At 41.5% G+C, this 23278-nt stretch overlaps 1 protein-coding gene across 2 annotated transcripts in view; it reads right to left on the bottom strand.

Moving 5' to 3' along the window:
- The window catches only part of AP3M1 (adaptor related protein complex 3 subunit mu 1), a 91854-nt gene that overhangs the window by 49544 nt on the left and 19032 nt on the right, over positions 1 to 23278 (bottom strand). For both annotated transcript variants that reach the window (XM_030203207.1, XM_030203208.1), the window contains exons 2-3: positions 2048 to 2323; positions 667 to 838 (exon numbers count right to left, since the gene is read on the bottom strand). In XM_030203207.1, coding sequence (XP_030059067.1) covers positions 667 to 838; positions 2048 to 2320 — 445 coding nt within the window. In that variant the 5' untranslated portion in view covers positions 2321 to 2323. The remainder of the gene's footprint in view (positions 1 to 666; positions 839 to 2047; positions 2324 to 23278) is intronic.

Raw genomic sequence — 23278 nt, forward strand, 5'->3', positions numbered from 1 at the left:
ATACAATGCTGGTCCATGTCTGGGCATAGGCAGCTGGCTAAAACATAGCTGGTTAAGTGCGATACTACGCATTTAAATGGCTATGATGAACCACATAAAGATAGGACTGTTTTATGTGGTCATCTTAGACCTTTAAGGGATGAATATTAGCATTTATCCAGCTAAATGCCAACTCCCCCCCTGGAACACCTGCAAAGTAGCCGGTTTCAGCTTAGGCGCTAATCGGGCATTTTCAGTGGCACTAGCTGCTTACATGCCGCTGAATATGCCTAGTTAGCCTCAGACAAGCGATTTAAACAACCAGGAGCTATTTCTGGCCATTTAAATCACTCGGACTATTGACCCTTTAATGTTTTATTTTACTTTATGTTTGTAGTTTAAGTTCTTAATGTTTCCTATTACTCACCTAGGACTATAACTGACAGGTAGAATGTAAATACTTAAAAAAAAATTCACTCTAGCTCTGATTTGACCTAGGCTCAAATGCCTCTTTATATACACTGCTCTTTCACGTAAGAATTATGTTCAACGTGTTCCGCAACATTTTGACAATGCCTTAAAAGCAGCATTATCCACAACATGCATTACAAAGTCACATCAGTGTCACCATCCACAATCTTTCTAACTGCTAATCAGCTCTGTATAGGTTATAATTCTTTAGCCTACCTGTGAGTGAATTGACTACAGAGCGCAGAATTGTGGGAGGTTTTATCAGCTCCTTCAGAATGTTTGATTCTGTTGCCAGCGGGAAGCCATTGTCTAACATCTCCTCTAGAAGCTCGTACACTATAACCACATTATCCTTAATTGAAGTTTCAGAACATTCTCCAAAATAATCCTAATGAGAAACATTATAAAACTATAACCAGAAATAGTACATATTTATAAAACCACTTATTTAGAATCTATGTAGTTATAAAATTTCATATAGATTTTATACAAAGTGTTTAAACATCTGGATTGTGAGAAATTCATATTTACTTTACTTAACGAGTATAGGAAATACTACCTATGTCAGGCTTCAACAAACTTTCATTAAATCTAGGAGCCTGCAACTGAGAACTCTCTCAATTCTCCTTCCCAGGCACTCCCAACATTGTCCTCAGTGAATTTCTAAAGGGGAGAGGGAGGGGTAGAATTTCCTCCCAGATCTGAAGTAGCTCTTTAATAAACTGATTTACTAAGCTTTTTCCATGCTCTATGTCTGTAGGTTAAATTTTTTTTTTAAATAAAAAATCTGTAGCAGCCTCCCTTCCCAAACCATGCTACTTGTAACAGCACTCCCTTGCTAAGTGAAACAAACAGGCAATTACCTCTGTTGCATATATCACCACAGACTGGTCCTCACCAGTCTCTCTCTCTTTCTCATATACCCCCTTCCCAAGCCTTCATCCACTCTCTCTTTCAAATAACTCATAAGCAACTACTACAGCTGGGAGTCTGGCACCGATTCCTCTTTGCTATATGGAGAACTCCTCACAAACAATACATCTCCCACATTAGCATTGCAATTCAGCTCTTTCTAAGCTTGAGCCACATGGTGCAAGAAGTTTGGACTTGTCTCGTAGTTTTAAATACTGTTTGAAACCAGATCCGAACTTCCTGCACTGTGGCTCAAGGTTAGAGAGAGCTGAATTGCAGTGTTATGTGGGAGATGTAATGTTTGTGAGGCAGCTCTGCAAAACAAACATTTGGGGGGGGGGGGGGTATGAAATCCCAGGCACCATGGTGACCTGGGACCCAGGATTTGTCAACACTGCCACATGTAAATATATGGACAAAAATATGAGCCCTTGCTAGACGAATCTTGGCTAATTCAAGAAGCATACATATTCATACTTTTGAGTTCTGGTTCAAGCTAACATTATTAATGACAAAGCTAACTAGTTCTTATGTTTATCCTTTACATAAGCTTTACTGAGTTAATTAAATCAAATTTTGCTGAACCCACTACAAACAACTAGATGATTCTTTTCATCTATGAAGACTGCATCCTAACTATTTGTGTGGAACACAAATATTGTGAAAGGATTTATCTACCACCAACCTGGAAAGTGTCTGCTACTCTGTGAAGAAATTCAATTACAAAAAGGGGAGTTACTTCAGTTTGTATGACAGCCACAAAAAACATCTTCTCCCTATGAACACTGATGAGGTAGTGGTGGGGGGTTGAGATAACTGGTGGTACATTCTCAACATCGGCTGCTTTATCTTGAGCTTCGAAGAAGTAATCACACACAGACCGGCTCACGACACTCTTCCAGTGCTTTTCCAAGAATATATCACCAGAGCCATTTATAAGGAAGAGACTGTGGATCATTTTCTAGAGGAAAGAATATAACATAACAAAATTAACTGAAAATTTAGTCTCCAAATCTCTGCTTTGACAGCTCAGGGAAGAATTAGCTGCAATAAAAATAGCCTCCCTCAGGTTGCTAGAACATAACAATCCACCCCACTGACACAAAGAAACAACCCAGGAACAGATGTATTACAGGCCCTACTCTGCCACCTCTTCCCTAAAGGACACACTTAATATTTAAATGCCAGTCCTGAATCAATCTAAACTCTTAGGGGGGGGGGGGTTGTTTTTTTTTTTTACTAAGGTGTACCAGCATTTTTACCTCTCGCTAAAAATCAGCTGACACTAAACACAGACACCCATAGGCGTCTCAGCGTTTAGTGCCAGCTGAAAATGCTAGAGCATGTTAATAAAAGATCCCCTTAATCTTAAATCTGTTGTACTAGGGAACACCATCCAATTTTATATCATTTCTAGTTGCAACAGAACATGAATCAGTACCAAAAGCAGAGCTAAGATCCAACTGGATCAATAGTACATCATATACCTGATCACCTTTACCAGTATTTCATTTACTAGAGACACCAAGATTGACTCCGTACTATGATGTGATCTGTAACCAGATTGACACTTATGCAAAGTTTGCCATTTGGCAAAAAAATTATTTAACTGCTCTAACACAGACTTTTCAAGCACCTTGGTTAACAATAAGCTGGAAATCGGATGAAACCCAGAACAGGCATCAACAGTTTTACCTCCAAAATAGGAGTCACAACAGCTTGCTTTAATCCATCTGGGACCACTTCAATGCCCAGGGTAAGATTTACCAAATATATCTAAGTGAAACATAAAAAGCATTCCAATGACATCATGAAGGAAATGTAGGGAGGTGGTGGTGGTGAGGGGCAGGGGAGGCATGAGAAACAGGGAGAAGTGGATAATCAGGTGACAAAGCAGTACAATTCTAAAGATAAAAGTTATCAGTGCAGTGCCCAGATTCTGAAAAATGCACACCCACTGAGGTGCCACCTGTATTTGTTGTGGTGTTAGATGCGGTGCCTATGTGGAGTTGATTTTTGCCTTTAGCATCTGACCAATTTCCCCAGTATAGCACCCTTCTTCACATTTTGTGCATTGAATAATACAGCTTGAATAATATATACTGCTAAGGAACAGAATGAGTAGGGATCCCTTTAAGTTTAATGTTTTCCTATGTAGGTAACTGTGGGGTCCTGTAGCATGTGCTGGCACAAATTATAGTTTGCAAAGACATTAAATTGGAAACAATTCAAAGGGTGGGGTGGGGGGGGGGAGTTAAATGTCTCTTAGGATCCTCATCTAACAGCAACACAGTGAAATCAGAGAAGTGTCACAGTTGTGTCTGTGACCCGTGCCTCTGCTCACCTGAGGGCCTGTCACGGTCGGTTACCGCAGCCTCTGGATGGGGTTGGAGCTGTCTCCCCGGATGCGCCCTGCCGCTTTGGGGCATTCTGCTGGTGGTGCTGTTTCCTGTCAGGGGTGGCTCCTTTGGGCAGGCGTATGCACAGGGAGCCAAGTTGTTAGGGACCTGCAGCGGGGAGCAAAGGAGGTCATCCTTCAATGACATCATTCATTAGGGCCATTTAAGGAACTTCAGGACCTGCTTTCCCTGCCTTGCAACAGGTCGCCGTGCTTGCTTAGTATGGTAGCCTCCAGCTTCTAGCTCTCTGCCTATGTCTTCAGTTCCAGCCCCAAGTCTTCAGCTTCTGGCTCCAAGCTCTCGGCCTCCAAACCTCCAGCTTCAAGCTTCTGCCAGTCTGTAGTTCCAGCCTCCTAGTCTCCAGCTTCAGCCTCCTGTTCCAGCTTCCAAGCCTCTAGCTTCTGTCTTCTGTTCCAGAGTACAAGCCGCCAGCTCTAGTATCTCCTCCGCTCTCACAGACTTTGACCCAGCCTACTCTAATGGGACGGGATTTGCCTGCCACCAGTCAGGGTCTGCCCGACCATCAGGCTGGGTGACTGGTGCAAACCTGACTGTGGCCCAAGGGCTCACTACCCTGGGCATGACAAAGAATTCTAAAATTGATGCTATCCACTCGAGAACAAATAACTTGGCTAGAAACAGCACCTCTGAAGTTCTGAGAGACTTCCAAATTTAGGTGAGAGACCTAAACCCACTGTCAACACTCTCTTTTTCAAACGTTCTATCAGTTTGTGGTAGGAGAGAAGAGAGGCTGTATCGCACAACCAGCTCTAATACAAGGCTTCAAACGTGGTGTAAGCAAGGGGTCTTTAGATACGTGGTTGGGGCAACTGATGGAAAAACAAGAGGGTATACTGTAATGAGGTCTATATCTTTCTGTGGCAAGAAGGATCCTAGATGAAAAATTCAAACAATAGGTGAGCATATTTTTTAACTTGAGGAAGGGGGTGGCAGATGAAGAAAAAGTACAGCATGTCACGGCCCCCACCCCTGAAAAAAAACATTACAATAGTAGGAAATAAAGAAGACATCTTATCAGCTCAACAACAAAAAAACAGGAGGAAGATACCAGAAAAAGAACACCCAAAACAATATGCAAAAGCCAAGCAAACCACACAATAAGTGATGGAAGACTATGAGCACCAGTGCTCACAGTCTAGGTAACTACATTCATGATCTTGAAATCCTGATGGTGAAGACTGCGGCCATTGTAGAGACATGGTTCATGAAAGTGATAATCACCATAACTGGCCACAATCTGTTTAGGAGGGATAGAGAAGGCAGAAAGGGGAAGAAGTGGCTCTGCATTAAAAAGGCAAACAAAAAAAAAACATTAAAGTGGCTGAAACGTAGGGTGTGTGGGAAAAGGGAAGCCCTGTAGATCATGCTGGAAAGAGAAGATGGCACTTCTAGCCTCACAGGTGAGTATAAAGGCCCTTGGGGCAAACAAAAGAACTGGATAGTGATCTAATCAATGATACTGTAAAAGTGGGACTGAAGAGAATGAAGGGAGATGTATTAATACTGGGTGACTTTAATTTACCAGATGTGGACTGGAGTATCCCATCTGCAAATCTGGAGAAAAGAAAAGAAGATCATGGATGCCCTACAAGGGACTTTGCTCACGGAAATGGTTGCAGAATTTACTAGGGAAGTGCTGACACTGGAGCTAGTACTCGCAAATGAAGAAAAAGTGTGTCTAATGTCTGAGGGGGGTGCCCACTTTGGTGGCAGTGATCATCACATGGTGTGTTTTATATACAAGCGAAAGAAGCCCCAACCCAATTTCTGGAACTCTTCATGCAATACTGGACATTATATATTCCTTCCTATTTTCTATCCCTATGTACCTGAAGATACTATCCTTACCTGACACTAATATCAAATTGTATTTGTTTCCATACCGGACCTTTACGGTATTATGTAAGACACACTGCGCCTGCAAATAGGTGGGAAAATGTGGGATACAAATGTAACAAATAAATAAATAAATACGTGGCTTTTATGTTTCCCAAGGGGCTATACCCAGCAGATAAAGATAGTATACTGCTAACCCCTATCCCAAAAATCACGAAGTTCAGTAAGAGCGACATCAAGAATTATAGACCGATGGCCTCAACCCTTTAATAGCCAAGATCATGGAAGGGCTTGTTGTGAAGCAACTTATGGACTACCTAACCAGTCACACAGTTCTACACGATTCGCAATCGGGACTCAGGCCCCAGTTTAGAACAGAAACAGTCCTAATAGCTCTGTTGGCCAACTTCAGGAAAGAGATAAGCAAAGGGAAAAAGATAATACTACTACATTTCAATCAGAATTCAACATGGTAGATCACCAAATTCTACTCAGACTTGTAGACGAAATTGGAATTGGTGAAAAAGTACTTAGCTGGTTCCAGGGCTTCCTGACTGCTAGGACATACCACCAAGTGAAGATGAACCAAAAGTTATCATCATTCTGGAAAGCAGTCTGCAGGGTCCCACATCTCACCAACACTATGATGATCCCACTGATGAAACTCCTAGCTAAGGAAAAGTTTTCATCCCTTCATCTATGCAGATGATGTGTCCATTTATATTCCCTTTGAAAATAATTGGAACAAAATAAAGGGCAATATCAGCCAAGGGATCAAACTGCTGGAAGTCTGGGCAACCGCTTTCAAACTAAAACTGAACAAGGGAAAAAAAACAAAAAACAACCACCCAAAAACACAGTTTCTAGTGCTTAGCTCGCCACACTACAAAGTCACCTACTTCAGTATTGAGATTGACAAAATCAACTATCCTAAACAATGTGAAGATTCTAAGGGTCACGTTGGATCAAAAACTCACATTTGAAGATCAGGCAGCAACTGTAACAACCAGGATGTTCCAAATTCTCTGGAAACTGAGAAGGATAAGGAGATGCTTTCCCAGAGACATATTCCGTTGCAGTAGTCCATACGTGCTAGTACAGTCAATGGTCCTAGCATGTATGGACTACTAAACTGAAATAGATGCTGGCAAAGAAATCCTGAAAAACTTAAACTGCATGGAACACAGCAAAGTGACTAATACTAAGAAAATCACAGTATTATAAAGCAAGACCATTGCTAAAAGTCCTAAACTGGCTCAGAATAATGGAATGCATCACATTCAAAATATGAACCCTGGTGTACATAATTATCTTCAGAATGGCCCCAGCATATATGAGAGATCTCATTGACCTACCACTTAAAAACGCAAAAGTTGGAGATTGGACATACCTAAATCTCCATTAACCAAAATGCCAGAAACTAATCTACAAAACTGTACATTCATCAGGCTTCTCATACCAATGCACAAACCTGTGGAACATCCTACCCATAAGCTTAATATGTATAAGTCAATACCTCAATTTTCAAAAATACCTCAAAGCCTTTTTCTTCAAAAAATTCTACTATAAGGACCACAAATAGTCTCGTAGCATCCTAGAACAATTTCACTGTCCTCTCAGTTCCTCTGTTGCATAGGTTGCATTTGATCTGTTTCGTCTTCTGTCTCATTGTAAATCACCCTTAACATTCCTCACTATCCCATGTGTATGCTCTATTTGGCCTGTAAACTTCCCTGCTTCCAATGTAAGCCACATTGAACCAATGTAAGTTGGAATATTGTGGGGTATAAATGTTGTTATAAATAAATAAAATACAGTGGAAAATAAAAAGTTCTATTCCAAGACTTTGGCCAAAACACTGCTACATCTGGCCCTGATCCCCGAGCCCCCAAAACAGAAAAACAGCCATCATCATAAGTGCTGGTTTTAATGACAAAAAGATGGACGCAGGGTGCACGCCCTCTGACCTCAACTGTTGCTGCAGTGTGCATCTAGCCTCTCAGGGACCTGCAGTCATTAGAAGGCTGTGCAGGACTTCTAATTCGTGTGCACACTGACGACTCTGCAGTGTCCTATCCCCCTAGGGCACAGACTTCCGCCCGCCCCGGTCAGCATCTTCCCTTACTACACCACTGCTCCAAGAGCCATATGTGGATCAAGCCTGGTAAAATGAATGGTTAATGAGAGGTGAACTAAAGACCAAGAGCTTGACCATTGTTAGAAGCAGGATACTAGGCTATATGGACCATTGGTCTGACCCAGTATTGTTATTTTTATGTTCTTAATGATAGTTTCATCACAGGATAGTGGGTTACAGAAAAGATGGTTTACTGCAAGCATAGAAACAGATATATTGGTCCAGACACCTGTGGTCTGGTACAACTGAGACCTCTAGATTCTGTACAATAGAGCTGGAAACAGTTACTCAGCTGATAACTGGATGCAAAGTACTGCTGATACAACACTGCTGTACCAGAAAACCAATGGAATTATAACCCTAAGAAAATTATGGAGAACAAACAGGTTATAATCACCTAGAAGAACATCCTCATTCTGACATAAACCGAATGCAAGGAAAATTAGACACAGAGCTTATTTTCAAAGCACTCAGACTTACAAAGTTCCAGTGAAAATGAGCTCCATAGTGGTAAAAGAAAAACACCAGAATGGCATTGATCACAGAGGTGTCAGTCCCAAGTGATTACTCTGTGAATCATGTGGAGAAAGAGAAATTCCTCAACAAGTACCAGGAAATGCAATCTGAGACCAGAAAGTAGGTAGAAAGATACAGAAATATTTCCCACATCTTGAGCGCCACAGGCTTGATTTAAAAATTTTCAAACACACCTGAATAGGTTGCCTATACATGTTATAAATTCCAGAGGGAAGCTCTCTGGTGTAATACAAGTAATACAGTGAGCATTAAAAGTAAATTTCAGATATTGAGATCTTACTCCACACCCTGGGTTAAAGAAAACTAAATTCTTCAAATGGCACAAGAAACAATTGTAAGTTTTATGTTAAACTGTACTTGCTGTACACCGCCTTGGGTGAATCTCTTCATAAAGGCGGTTAATAAATCCCAATAAATAATCTATTAAAAAAACCTGTTTTCATATAAATGCTATCATTATCATTTCCAAACGTAGGAGGAAAAGACTTCGGAAGCTCAGTTGCCCGTCAGTAGTATACACACGGACTTTAGTCTCAGCGCTGTGTATCTTGTCATTAGTAAGAAAACCTCCTCATTTTTATAATTTTTTAAAAATAGTTTTTGTAATTTTAAAACTGTATGTGATCCTTTTACAAAAAAAAGCTTATATTTTTTGCTTCTCTTCTTTAGAGCACAAAGCACAATACTAGAAAGTGGCAAATTAACTTTCATGTGCTGTCCACTCAGAGTGCTTCCGTTTCCAAAACTAACCCATTTGGAAATATTCCTGCAATTTTTAAAAATTTAAATCATCTTTATTATTTTCAACAAGCAAACAGGTTACATTCTTAAACATCAGTAATGCACAGGAGCTTGACAAACATCAAGAACAAAAACAGCATATGAAAAACCCTCCCCCTATTCACTCTACATGAGTCAGGCATCAAGCAAGCGACTATGGGCTAAAGCAGTAAGAGACGACCAAAAGGGTTCCCACAATGTACAAAACCTCTTCCCCGCCACAGGATCTAGATCAGTGAATTCTTGTCGTTCCACAAATACTTGCATTATCATCAAAGATCTCCATCGATGAAGAGTCAGCAGATCAGCTGATAGCCAGCGTTGCAGAATGAATTTCTTGTCCAGTAATATTGTTCTCTTAACAAACCCTACATAAACCTTTGGAGCAGGACATGACTAAGATAATTGTTAAAAAAAGCATGAGGGGAAGGGCGCCAAACCCACTGTCACAAGTGTGAAACATGCATTGCCATTTCCCGCCAAAAAACACATATTGCAGGGAAGGCCCAAAACATATGAACCCAGGGTTGCTGAATGCTGAGCACATTTAAGACATGCCTCCTCAAGGAAAGTAGCCAGGAAAGCACAGTGTGATGAGATAAATAAGCGCAAAGGAAACTTGTATTGGAGTTCACCATGTAAAACATTTCTAGTCAATTGACCACAGTGCAATAAACAGTGTTTGAAACGGTTGCATGAAAGATGCGTCCCCAAGTCTGCATTCCAATGCTGAATGTAATCTAATTCAGGGAGTTTGTCTGATAAATCTTTATAATAGCATTTTAAAAGTACCCTCTGCTGAGCATTCAACTGATACGCCTCCAATAATTTCTCCTGGATAGATAGCGAAAGAGAAACATACAGTAAGGATATCACATGACGCAACTGCCAGTATGAAAATAGTGCATTGCCCTCCAAGCCATATTCCTCACATAAGCCCCAAAAGGGCTTCATTAAACCATCATCAGACACCATATGAAAGATACTGTACCCCAAGCCAGGCCCAATGCTCAAACGTAAATCACTCCTGGGGGAAAAGCTGCATTACCACAGATCGCCAACATTGGGGTAACACACAAATTTAAACCTAACAGTGTACTTATGCAATGCCAAACCACCTGAAGGGATCCATAAAATAAGACAGCAAGTACAATTAGAATACGGAGCATGTAGCCAGCAATTGAAATGCCAAGGATCTCCCAAATGAACCTCTGGCTCTAGGTACTGAAAAATGAGAGGTGTCACAATACTAATCTGATATGTCCCTCATCCAGCAAGTCAGAGAAAGCAAATTAAGGTTCAATAAACCCATTCCCTCTTTACTCTTTGGCAACATCATGACCGATAGCGGTACACGTGCTCGCTTACCCTGCCATAAATATTTACTCAGGGCCTAAGCTAAGAGTTTAGAATGACGATAACAAAGGTGTAAAGGGAGCATCTGAATCACAGAGCCATTTTGGCACAAGCATCATATTGTAAACAGCTATACACACCATCAGCGAAAGAAGAAAGTGTTGCCATAACTGAAGCTTCTGCACAGTCAGGTCCAACAAAGGCTGCATATTCAGAGAACACAACTGGGAAAGATCACATGGGATAAAATTACATGGGATACTTAAGCCAAGCTAAATTAAAGATATAGGAGCCCAAGTCAGGACTCAATCTCACTGAACCACTGCCTGTAGAGGAAGGACCAAAGATTTCTGATAATTGACAATCCTGTGGAAAAAACTAAATTCGTCCACTGTGGCCAAAAGCCGGGACAAGGACTCCTGAGGGTGTGAAAGAGTAATAAGCATATCATCTGCATAACTAAGACCTTTAACAAGGTCAAACCCAGACAGAGACACTGAATATATGGATTTAACTGTATCGTGAACAGAAGGGGATCCAAGTAATGAGCAATCAACAAAGGTGAGAGCAGACAGCCCTGATGTGTACAGCGTTCAATATCAAAGGTCTCTGTATGCACACCATTTACCAGGACCTGAGACCGCAAATCAGAGTATAAAGTGGAAATAGCTTGATAAAACCACCGAGGCGACCACACAATGCAAAGTATGAAATAAGACCAGTTCACTTGGTTGAAAGCCTTTTCAACATCAAGTCTTACCAATATACTTAACTCACCTTCTGACTGCGCTCTCAACATTGTCAGCAAGATCTTACGAACATTTACCACTGAGTGTGTATTATTAGGAATAAACCTGACCCGATTGCCTCCTATTTACGAAGGCAGCACGAGCACCAGCCAATTAGCAAGAATGCGGGCCAAAAGTTTAATATCAACATTCAGTAAAGATATTGGTCTATAAGAAGCACAGCATGTACTGGTTTACCAGGTTTAGGTATAAGGGATATAAGAGCATCATTTGCACGCAAGGGAAGGGACTCACACTCAATGCAAGCCTCACTGTAAGCATGCAACAGGCCAACTACAGAAGTAGATAAAATTTTGAAAACTTCTGGCGAAAAACCATCTGGTCCAGGAGCAGTAGGAGTATGGAGCTGTTTAATACCCAACTGTATGTCTTTAGCTCACAAAGGTGCTAACAAACTAGCTTGATCTGGAGGGGAAAGAGATGGTAAGCCCGAATCTTCTAAATAGTCCCAAGGACCTACCTGCTCCACAAGTGCCATGTAAAACGCTCAGTAGTAGTCATAGAACTGAGATGCAATTTCCGATGGGTGTGTGAGGATCTGCCATAAACTGTATGCAAACTGGCAATATAATGTGAGCCTTGATAAAGCTTAGTCACCTGCACCAGTAAACAATCCAGACGATTCCCGTAACAATAATATCGATACTTGCAATTTAAAAAAGCATCTTATGTATGCGCTCATGAATAGGTGTGTTCAGCGCTGACTGGGTGGCTAGCAATAGATCCTCTGGTAGGATGATGTAGATGCCCACTCCCAAACAGCCAGCTTTTTCTCTAAATTAATAATACCCTGGGCCAGATACTGTTTTCGAGTGGCAATGTAGACAATGATGTCACCCCGTAAAACTACTTTGGCAGTCTTCCAGAACAAAAGAGGGTCATCCTGGTTCTGCCCATTAAAGCAAAGAAAATCATGCCATTTTGCGATAAGTAAGACAAAGTCTATCATCCTGCAAATAGGCAAGAAACTTCCAATCAGAAAGGGAAAGGGAAATGGGACTTGATATACCGCCTTTCTGAGGTTTTTGCAACTACGTTCAAAGCAGTTTACATATATTCAGGTACTTATTTTGTACCAGGGGCAATGGAGGGTTAAGTGACTTGCCCAGAGTCACAAGGAGCTGCAGTGGGAATTGAATTCAGTTCCCCAGGATCAAAGTCCACTGCACTAACCACTAGGCTACTCCTCCACTCTGGAATTGACCACTACTCCCCATATCTAGCTGCAGCCAAACAAGAGAGTGATCAGACACCTTCATCGGCCCAATCTCTGCCCCCTGTACTCATGGGAACAGAGACTGAGACAACAGAATATAATCGATCCAAGACCAGGTATGATGCACCCTGGAAAAATGAGAATAATCTCTCTCAGTAAGATGCAGCAGCCGCGAGGGATCTGTAAAGCTCATAATAGAACACAGATTCTCCAGGCCACACTCTTTTCAGCAGCCGCTGGTATACCGCCCAATCTGTCCAGCCTATAATCGAAAGCACAATTAAGATCTCCAGACAGAATCATAGGGGTTGACAGATCATGGGCTTCCAGTTTGGCCAACTCCATAAAATACCTGTGGTCATATTCATTTGGAGCATGAACCACTAATAAGTGGAAAATTATCCCATAGTTAACATGTAACAAAATATATCTGCCTTTATTATCCTTACACGCTAATTTCACTGCACAGGGCAGATTAATAAATTAATACCGCCACCCCAGCTTTTTTATGGTCAGAGGATGAAAAATACAATTCACCTACCCATCTTTGCTGCAACTTCAAATGTTCAAGATCAGCGAGTTTTGTTTCTTGTAAACAAGCTATGTCTGCATTATGATGCTTTAACAAAGTTTAAAAAAAATTTCTCTTAACTGGGGAGGTTATCCCTGAAACGTTCCAAGAAAACATTTTCAACTGTCTATTACTCATACAGCCTAACAGTAACCCAATCGTTGCCCAATACTATATGTCAACCCCCCGGGGTCCCAGCCTCCACTCGAGGGGACAGCATAAAATACCAGAAAATAGTACAAGCAATGTATAACAAAGAAAGCAAGGGTAACCCAGGTCCAACAAGCTGAAATAACTGCAAAAGTACAAATGCCATCACAAACAAAACAACCATCACACAGAGCTGTACCCCCCCCCCCCCCAATTAACAGAGCTGTCATACCTGGAACAACCAGGTAAAACAAGGAGCACATATAGGATGCATAACAGGGCCCCAACCCCCAAATTGCAAATGTTAACAGGCAACCCTCGTTCCCATTTCACACAAAAAGGCACAAATACCGTTATATGACCAATAAACTCTCAACAACAATATCCAGGCTCATAAAGGAGAAATTAGACCTTACCTACTAATTTGCTTTCCTTAGCGTCCCTCCGGACCCAAATCTTACAAGTAAAGCTGTTTTAAGAGGTTGGGCCCCCCGGAGCTGGACCGACTCTCATCTACCCACTCACTGCATCACGTGACCCGGAAATATTTGTGCAATTTAGAAGACAAGCATCCGAGGCTCACCTGCCATGTGACCTGTCTGGAGCAAAACTTTGTTATGGAGGTGTTAAAAAGATCTACCGAGGGGGTGCCCCATTCTTGAAAACACTTCTGGGCAATGCCCACGTTCTAGGATCACTTGAGCAGCTGCATGACCCAACTCACCTGGCAGGGAAAAACAACTGTCTGGTGGATAGACTAAGAGGCTCTCTGAGCATGATAGGCAACACAGAAAAGCACAAAAGGGCCTCCAAGGTTGGAAAAACACAAAACTTTAATGGAAGGAGACCCATTAAAGTTTTGCGTTTTTCCAACCCCTTTTGTGCTTTTCTGTGCTGCCTATTGGACTTGTGTACTTTTGGACCCTCTCTTCTGCTGCTTTTCTCTGAGCATGATCCCATGGGAGATGGTCCATCTCCACATCATAACTACTTTCTGACATGTGAACCTGTACCTTCTTACTTGTTGGACACAGTAGAGCAACAAAAGAACAATAACCCTTGTGGCCAAACGAACAAAACAGTCACAACAAGGGTGACAAAAGAAAGGGCAGCAGATGATGTCTCAATTAACCCCTTTATTAACCATCCAAGACTCGACACGAGTTGTGTTTTGGCCAGCAGGGACCTTCCTCAGGAGTCTCAAGTAGGAAGTGTGCTGATACGTAGCTGAACCCAATATGTAGCAGATGTTATCCAATATCATGCGGTGGTGAATACAAAAAACTGTAGAACACTTAAATTCACTGGAGTAGGGGTTTTTTTTTGTTTTGTTTTTTTGTCTCTAGAGTGCTTCTAGGTTTAGCTCACTCTGAGGGTACCCTCAGAGTGAGCTAAACCTAGAAGCACTCTCAAGACAAAAATAAAAATAAAATAAAAAGCTGATCGTGGGAACCCGTGGACCAACTAGCTCCCCCCAATGCCAAAAGGCTACTGTTATAGGCAGTTGGGCTTTCCTCTCATGCCTGTTTTATAGAAATTAAAAGAGGAGAACAGAAAAGAACAGGGGAGAGTGAGGGGGCTAGGAAGGGAAGAGTGAAGGGGAGGGAAGGCACCTGAAACTAAACCTCAACGAACATCCTGAATGCTGAGGGGTGGACAGGTTGTGAAGCCTGTGCTACCACTATATTGTGAAGTCCATATGGCATTCCAAGTGCCACAAATTGCCCAATGATGGCTACTGGTCCTGCGTGTGGGAAGCAAGTGGCCCCACAAACATGTGCCCAGTACCATGAAGATCAAGCTCCAGTCTCACTGAGTTGATCCCCCTAGTGGGGGGGGGGGGGGGGGGGGGGGGCAGAAGAATATTTTATTCTAATGTGTATCCCTCTCCTTTTTCTCTTGGCCCTCCCCTGAGCAACCATTGCTCCACACATACTGAAACATGTCAGCCTCAAAATGACTGCGGTTCACACTGGTGTGAAAATCTAAGTGTCCGGGAATCACCATAATCTTCACTGATGCCACTTAAGCCTGTGCTTCCCCCTACTTGCAAGGTTGGTGCTCACCACATGACAGTTCCAGGACCAGTTGTGCCAAACATTAGCTTTCCCTGCTGGACAGTGAAAGACTTGCCAAGAGCCCTGATTTTGGTAGCTCCCGCACTTGCCACAAGTGCCAGTGGGAAATCTCATACCCCATAAAGCATGAGGATTCCTCAGAACTTCCCCCACATGGCAGTCCCTACAATCCCACTTACCAGGAACCTCCCTCAACTTCCTATGCATGCTAACTCTGTTTTCCCTCAAGCATACCACCTTTACTTACAGCCCATCAGGCCTAGGGCTGTGGGCTATCTTGGCTTTTATTTATTTTGCTACTGTGGTTTGGTGAGAAAGGGGAAGGGTGAAATGGGAAGGAGGGAAAATGTAGGATCCTTACCCCACAAGCAAAGGTCCTGTGAGACCACTGCCATCTCAGTCACGCAGGGCCAAGACTTGTTAACTAAGACCCAGGGCCCAGCCCCCCCCCCCCCAACAGAAGTAAGGTCTGAGGACTAAACTGCCCAAAGCACCCAAGTCTGCCAGCTGCACAGAGTGAAGGTCCGAGGGTCAATGCTTGTCTCTGCCAAAAGAAGAGCCATGGTCTGATCCTTGGGAGACTTCACTGACCAAAAGGATCCTACTGCAGGTCCATAGGCCATAGCTTGTGACCCAGGGAATTTGTCCTGCTTCAATGCCTGCTGTACCAGACCATTCTGCACTATTTGCCAGAGGCACAGAAACAGGTTTCAGGACTGCAGCACATCTTGTCACCGATATGTCAGTTTTCTCTGATTCCATCTGCTGGTTGGGGAATACAACTTATTCATCTGGACTGGTCTAGCAGGATAAAGATAAATTTAGATAGCTTTGTGAATAATTTCATGAAGGACAGCTCCATTACAATATAACAAAGATTCTTACAGCATATTCAAGTGGTTCAGTGCAGATTACAATAAGAAAGTGTTCTCCATGCCTACAAATTATCAAAAATTCCTTGTGAAGATGGTTTTATATTTATGATTTAAGAATTATGAATACAAAAGTTTTCAGTTTTATCCTAAAACTTCAATAGTAGGTTTCCAATCTTATTTCATGAGGTAGGAATTCCAAAATTTTACGGCCTGATAGGAAAACATTGGAGAGAAAATTTTAAACTATTCCCTTTGTTGATAGAAAGTACAACATCAGATAATTATTTCAAGAGAACCTTTTCAAAGGATGCATTAGAGCAAGAGGCTAAGCCAAATATAACCTTAAATAGCAATGTGCATCATTAAGCATTATTTAACTGGATACTTATGAGTTTCCACAACCCAATATGAAATGGGCTCTGCCTTTTGAGTTCTGACAAGTGCTCGAGTCCAGACAGGATGCTGAACTTAAGAAGGGACCATAGGTGTGACCCAGCCTGGCATTTATATTATCAGCTTTGATTTAACATGCTGAATCTAAGAGGACACTTTTGGAACCAAATAAGCTATTCTTGCACTTAAGAAAATGGATTGGCTTTACCTCGATCATCCCAACATATTGGAGAAACAGCTGAAGATAGCAGAATATATTGGACTTTTGGTCACCTGCCAACTCAGCTTGCTATATTAAGTTGTCTGACGTCTACAAAACCTTTAGCAGCAGGTGCATGCAGAAAGAGCAAAGGTTAGTTTATTTGTTTGCTTTCACCTTTGAAACTTATGTGGAAGCTGATTATGGTTAATTATTATTAACCATAAAAATCAGGATCTTTGTCATTTGGTACTACCATAATTTTCAACAATTATAAAATGTATTCTGGTGCCAAAACAAAAAGGTTTACAATAGAACTAGGGGTGGCAAAATATTTAGAAAATTTGGGCACCAGTCAATTTCTCTTTAAAAGAATATAGGATAAGGATTTTTTTTAATTTAAATATTTGTTAAATAAAAAAACAAAAACAAACCTCAACAGGAGTTGAAAAAAAAAGCTATATAACATCCATCAACATGAGGTTAAAAAGACAAATCTAATGCAAAGATGATTCTAAATGGGAGGACAGCTGAAAACCTATACACAAAGGAAATAGAACTACATTACCTGACTTTAGTCTAACATTTAATACTTCCAACAATATCCCAACAATATGAAAGTTAAGATGAGATAGCATCACCCCTTCCCTATTTTGTTGGATCTGCTGACTCTGTATCAAAATCATCAACTGTGATCGCACAAAGATTTATTTCATAATCTTTAGAGACAGGAAAGGTTTTGCAGAATTGGAAACGAGCAGATGTGGGCCCTCTTCACAAAAACGGGGAAAGGGAAAACGTGGGAAACTACAGGTCAGTAAACCTCATGAATAAACTGAGAGGACTGAACTTAGGACTTAAAGTGGTGAACTGGAATGGAAACTGATCGACCGACAGAGGGTGGTGGTAAATGAAATTTGCTCAGAGGAAAAAGGAAGGCGAGTGGTGGAGTGCCTCAGGGGTCAGTACCTAGGCTGATTCTCATTAATATATTTGCGAGAGCCATTGTTGAAGGATTAGAAGGAAAAGTTTGCCTTTTTGCAGATGACACAAACATAGAAGCCAACTTTTCAAAATGATTGGGGGTGTTGAAATTTTTTTTTTTTTTTACAGGTGGTGCATTCCCCCTCCTTCTTCTCCCCCCACTCCTCCTACCCTCCCTCTCCTCCGAGTTCCAGGCCCCCTGCCCCTCCCTCCGAGTTACAGGCCCCCCTCCCTCTCCTCCGAGTGCTAGCCCGAACTGCGCTGCCTGCCCTCTTCTCCGAGTCCTCCGCATGCTGCCCAGAATTTAAAAGTTCTTACCTTGGGGTCCGGCGGCAGCAGTGAAAGGTGAGCAGGTTCGGCGCTTTAGCCTGCCTTAACTTCTCTCTCTCTCTCAGTGCTGCCTCTGGTCCCGCCCTCATCTCCTGTTTCCGCAAGGGCAGGACCAGAGGCAGAGCTGAGAGAGAAAGAAAGGCAGGATAAAGCACCGAGCCTGCTCACCTTTCACTGCTGCCGCCGGACCCCAAGATAAGAACTTTTAAATTCTGGGGGCACGCAGGAAGGCGAGGGGCAGGCAGAGGACTGGGAGAAGAGGGCGGGCAGCAGTCAGGCTAGCACTCGGAGGGAGGGAGGGGGGCAGGGAACTTCCGTTCCGGGACTTCCGGCAGGTCAAATACTGGGGGTGCTCGAGCACCCATGGAGTCGGCGCCTATGGACACAAAGATTTCCCGAGTGGACACCCTGGAGAGAGTAGAAACCATGAGAAGTGATATCCAAAAACTAGAATGGTCTAAGGACTGGCAGTTAAAATGTAATGCAAAGAAGAACAGAGTGATGCACTTAGTGTGCAGAAATCCAAAGATGTACGAGATAGGAGGTGAGAGATTGATAAGCACAGCTGAGGAGAGGGATCTTGGAGTGATGGTGTCTGAGGATCTGAAGGTGGCGAAACAATGCAACAAGGCAGTGGCCACAGCCAGAAGGGTGCTAGGCTGCACAGAGATCGGTATAACCAGAAGAAGAAAGCTGGTGTTGATGCCCCTGTACAAATCATTGGTGAGGACTCACTTGGAGTATTGCGTTCAGTTTTGGAGGCCATATCTTGCTAAGGATGTAAAACGACTTGAAACGGTTCAGAGAAAAGCAACAAAAATGGTATGGGGTTCCTGCCACAAGACGTATGAGCAGAGACTTGACTTGAAGATGTATACCCTGGAGGAAAGGAGAGATAGGGGTAATATGATAAAGACATTCAAATATTTGAAACGTATTAATATACAAACATAGGTAGAACTAGAGGACAGGAATTAAGGTTGCAGGGGGGATGACTCAGGAACGATGTCAGGAAGTACTTTTTCGCAGAGAGAGTGGTAGATACCTAGAACGCCCTCTCGCAGGAAGTGGTGGAGATGAAACCAGTAACGGAATTCAAAAATGCATGGGATAAATACAAAGGAATCCTCTATGGAAAGAGAATGGAACCAAACTTAGCAGTGCCAGTAATTGGGAAACAAAACCAGTGCTAGGCAGACTTCTACGGTCTGTGCCATGATCATGGCTGAACAGATTTGGATGGGCTGGAGTGGAACTTTGATGACAGCTTCAGTATATGGGGAACAAGGCCATCGCAGGGCACACATCTATGATCTGTGCCCTGAAAATGGCAAGGCCAAATATGATCAAGTATTGTATTGTATACTTCTATTCCGTCTTCAACACAATTACAAAGTGGATTACAATAAGAGAACTTCTGTATTCAGAAGGTTGTTACATACAGTTATATGATCTATACAACAAACTACAAAACATAAAATACCGCTTAAAAATGATTGATTCTATGCTGAAAACAAATAAGTTTTCAAAGATTTCCTAAATAAAAAAAATACAAACTAATTTGATGAAGATTGACAGGAATGCTGTTACAAAATCTGATACTTTGAAAATATATAGATCATTCTCTAATAAGTTTACAAGTTCTTTTTTTCAACGATGGAAAATCTAGCTTTAATCGTTGCCTGCTTCTTGAATAAAATTTAGCACTCAAAATGATCTAGGACTGACTAACAGTATCTGAAGCCCAAATAAAGTTTTAAAAGCTAAACAAGCAAAGCAAATTTTAAAAATATTCAGCTCCCAATCTAATCAATGTAATTCGTTTAATAATGGAGTAGCTTCAGTATATTTTTCCCTTCTCAAAAATTAACCGAGTTGCAGTAATCTGCAGCAATTGAGGCCTCTTCTTTTGCTTTACTGTAAGTGAGCAATATAAGGAATAACCTAAGTTAGGGAGCAACACCACTTGTGCAATAATTCTAAAATTAAGAGGACTAAAAGATATAAGATGACATAATACACACAAAAAAATCTTTTAACTAGGGCATTCATTTAATGTTCAAATGTTAAATTAGTCTAGAATAATTCCAAGTACTCTAGGCTCCAGAATTCAGTACTACATTAACAAAGCTTGTTGTAAATGATCGCCAAACCATAACAGTGTTTTTTTTTTTTAATATTTAATTTTTAAAAATTAGCTCTTTCCCAGTGTTCTACCATAGCTATCAAACATTGTACATTCTGTAAAGTGTGTACCCTAGAGTATCTAAACTCAGACAAAGTACAAATATATTGTCTGCATAGCATAGGGAAAAAAATATTTAGTGCCTCTAAATGCTTTCCAAGAGAAAAATATCAAATAATTGTAGCAATAGGGGCGACACCTGCGGGACCCCACAGTTCAACAGCCAAGTAGAAGAGCACTGCCTATCCTTAAGGATTACATGTCAAAAACTGTGAAAAACACTTTAAAACTGATCCTACAATGCCCATCTCACTCATGTTGCCAATATATCAACCTGCAATAATATAATATCCCTCCCCAAAGCTAGAGATTTGCTTATTTCAGTGACCAATGTAACCAACAGTGTCTCAGTACTGTGCATTGAATGAAAACTGTGATGACAATAATGAAAATATGAAAATTCAGAAAGAAACGTAGGGTATCGCATCATACCTTATGCTACGAGTCTTTCTTGTTGGGCAGACTGGATACACCTACAGGTCGTTATCTGCCGTCATCTACTATGTTACTATATATTACCAAGGGCTTCTTTTACAAAGTCGTGCTACCAATTCCCAGTGCAGCAAATGAGAGGCAGCCCATTCAATTCCTATGGGCTTCTTCTCATTTGCCACGTGAGGATCACTAGCGCGGTTTAGTAAAAGAAGCCCTAAATAATCTCTTCTTTTATATTTAATCACAACACGTCCTATGATATTTCAAGAAAAATGCCATTCTGAGAGTAGGAGCCCTAGCTTTTAACTGCAAAAATTTCTTCCTAACAAGTTCAGGTTTATCAGGAAATGCATATATCCTATGACTATGAAAAAAATAGAAGCCTCTCTTTAAAGAACAACCACCACCATTACCACCAAACTTGTTCAGTTGGTTGATTACTAAATAGAGGTGTCCAACAGGGCAGTTAAGTTGGTGTACTCTAACACATCTAGTCCCATATCTCCCCAACTGTTTCTCCAAGGCTCGAGTATAAGCAGCACTGACATGTCAGGAAATTAATTTCATTCCAGAAGCAAAATAGCAACCATTTATATCTATTTATTTATGACATTTGTATCTCATATTATCCTGAGCAAGCTCAGGTTCAATGCAGCTTACATTCAATAAAAACATCAAAAATATGATACAGTCAGATCATTAATTATAACATTTAACATATTAGTAATAACTGTGTTTGTCATTAGGCTAGGCTAGAGTATTTGTTATATTGAACCTGCTTTGAGTGGGAAAGCACCTGGTATAAATGTAATAAATAAATAAATAAATATAAGAGAGACAGCAACATCAGTTTATTGTCTTTTGATAAGAAATGTACTTAATAGAAAAGCCTTTAGTAATTTACGGAATCTAAGATAATCTTCTAAGTACCTTAATTGCTTGGGTAGAGAATTCCAAAGTTTGGTAGTCTGTTATGCGAAGCCTGCGACAAGGATTAATTTGTAAGAAAGATTATTTTGTATTGTTTCAAATTTTTAAAATATGGAGCTTGGGAAGAAAGAACGCACTCTTTTTAACATCCATAGGATATGGAAGATGCTCAAGACCACCTTTGAGACCTGAGCTTTGAATGATAAATGCTAGTCGATGGTGATGCACAGGATTTTCATCAATTGATCTAAGGCATATGATGTGTTGTCAATAATGAAGTTTTTGTTTAATGAAATGGGTTGGTAGGAGTTGGTAAGTATGAGGAATTTAGTCTTTTTCCAATTTGAGTTTGAAACCGGATGCCCAAGATTCCATCAGATTTAAAGTGGTTTTAATCTCATGTCACTTTCTAGAAATTCTCTTTTGACGGGGATATAAATGGTGACATCATCACCATAGATGAGGGAATTAAATCTGCAAGCCTCTATGGTAAATCATTTTTATTGCAACAAAAAGATATCACATTGTTACAGAAACACAATAATCATAACTTATTTTATACAAACTTCCCCCCCCAACCAACCCCTTCCCTTCCCCCTTTCCCCCCCTGCTCATCCTCCCCCCCTCCCAACTCCCTTATGCAGAATCCACAGAGTACCATTAGTAGTTCAGTAGTCTACTCCTAGCTGACGGGGACAATGTGTTAAAAAAGGGGCTCCATACAACTTGAAATTGTAATCCAGCTTTGGAGTTAAAGTCCACTATCCCCACTCTCTCCAACCTCAATAATGTTATCATGCGCGTCCTCCACTGACTTTGTGTGGGGCATCGCCGAGATAGCCATCCAGCCTTGATCACTTGTTTGGCAACTATAATTGCTTTCTGGACAAAAATTGTAAATCCTGGTGGGATTGGATAGATGAATTTTGGGTGTCCCAGCAATAACCCAGAGTCACACTTCCACTTTGCTGACCAAAGCCTAGAGGAATATTGGATCAAAAGTGACCAGAATCTCACCACCTCCATGCAACTCCAGAGCATATGTCCCAGCGTGGCTCCAACTTCTCCGCATTTGGGGCATTCTCCCCATGCAGAGAGCCCCATGTGGAAGGCTCTTCTCGGGGATATGTATAAGCGGAGTGCTATTTTATATTGCAATTCCCAATGGATAGTCATGCTGGATTGTTTCCGCATTCTTAACAGATGTTCTTTAAGTTGAGACACCGTCAAATCTAACTTTATGTCATTTTTCCACATGTCTAGTAGTTTATTGTAATCCAGTTCTTCTGCTGTATCTCTAATATGTCTGTGATGGAACTTAAGTGGAACCCTTTGCTGTGCCGTGAGAGAAAACGCCGAGGTTAGCTCCTCTTGGACGTCCTCTGCCAAGTCCTCCCACGGCAAAGACTGCACATAATGCCTCAGCTGGAGGTAATGAAATTCATCCGAGGGACGTAAAGAGTATTCTCTCTGTAGTTCTGGAAAAGATTTGATTTTGCCTTCAGGGGTAAGAACGTGTAATAAATATCGCATCCCACTGCGTCCCCATCTCTCAAATGCTGGATATAGTAGGCCAGCCTCAAAGGCCGGGTTTCCACATATGGGTAGGTAAGGAGTGGTCCTTGCTGAAAAGTT

This window comes from Microcaecilia unicolor, chromosome 5 (assembly GCF_901765095.1).
Source record: "Microcaecilia unicolor chromosome 5, aMicUni1.1, whole genome shotgun sequence".
In the NCBI taxonomy this organism is placed as follows: domain Eukaryota; kingdom Metazoa; phylum Chordata; class Amphibia; order Gymnophiona; family Siphonopidae; genus Microcaecilia; species Microcaecilia unicolor.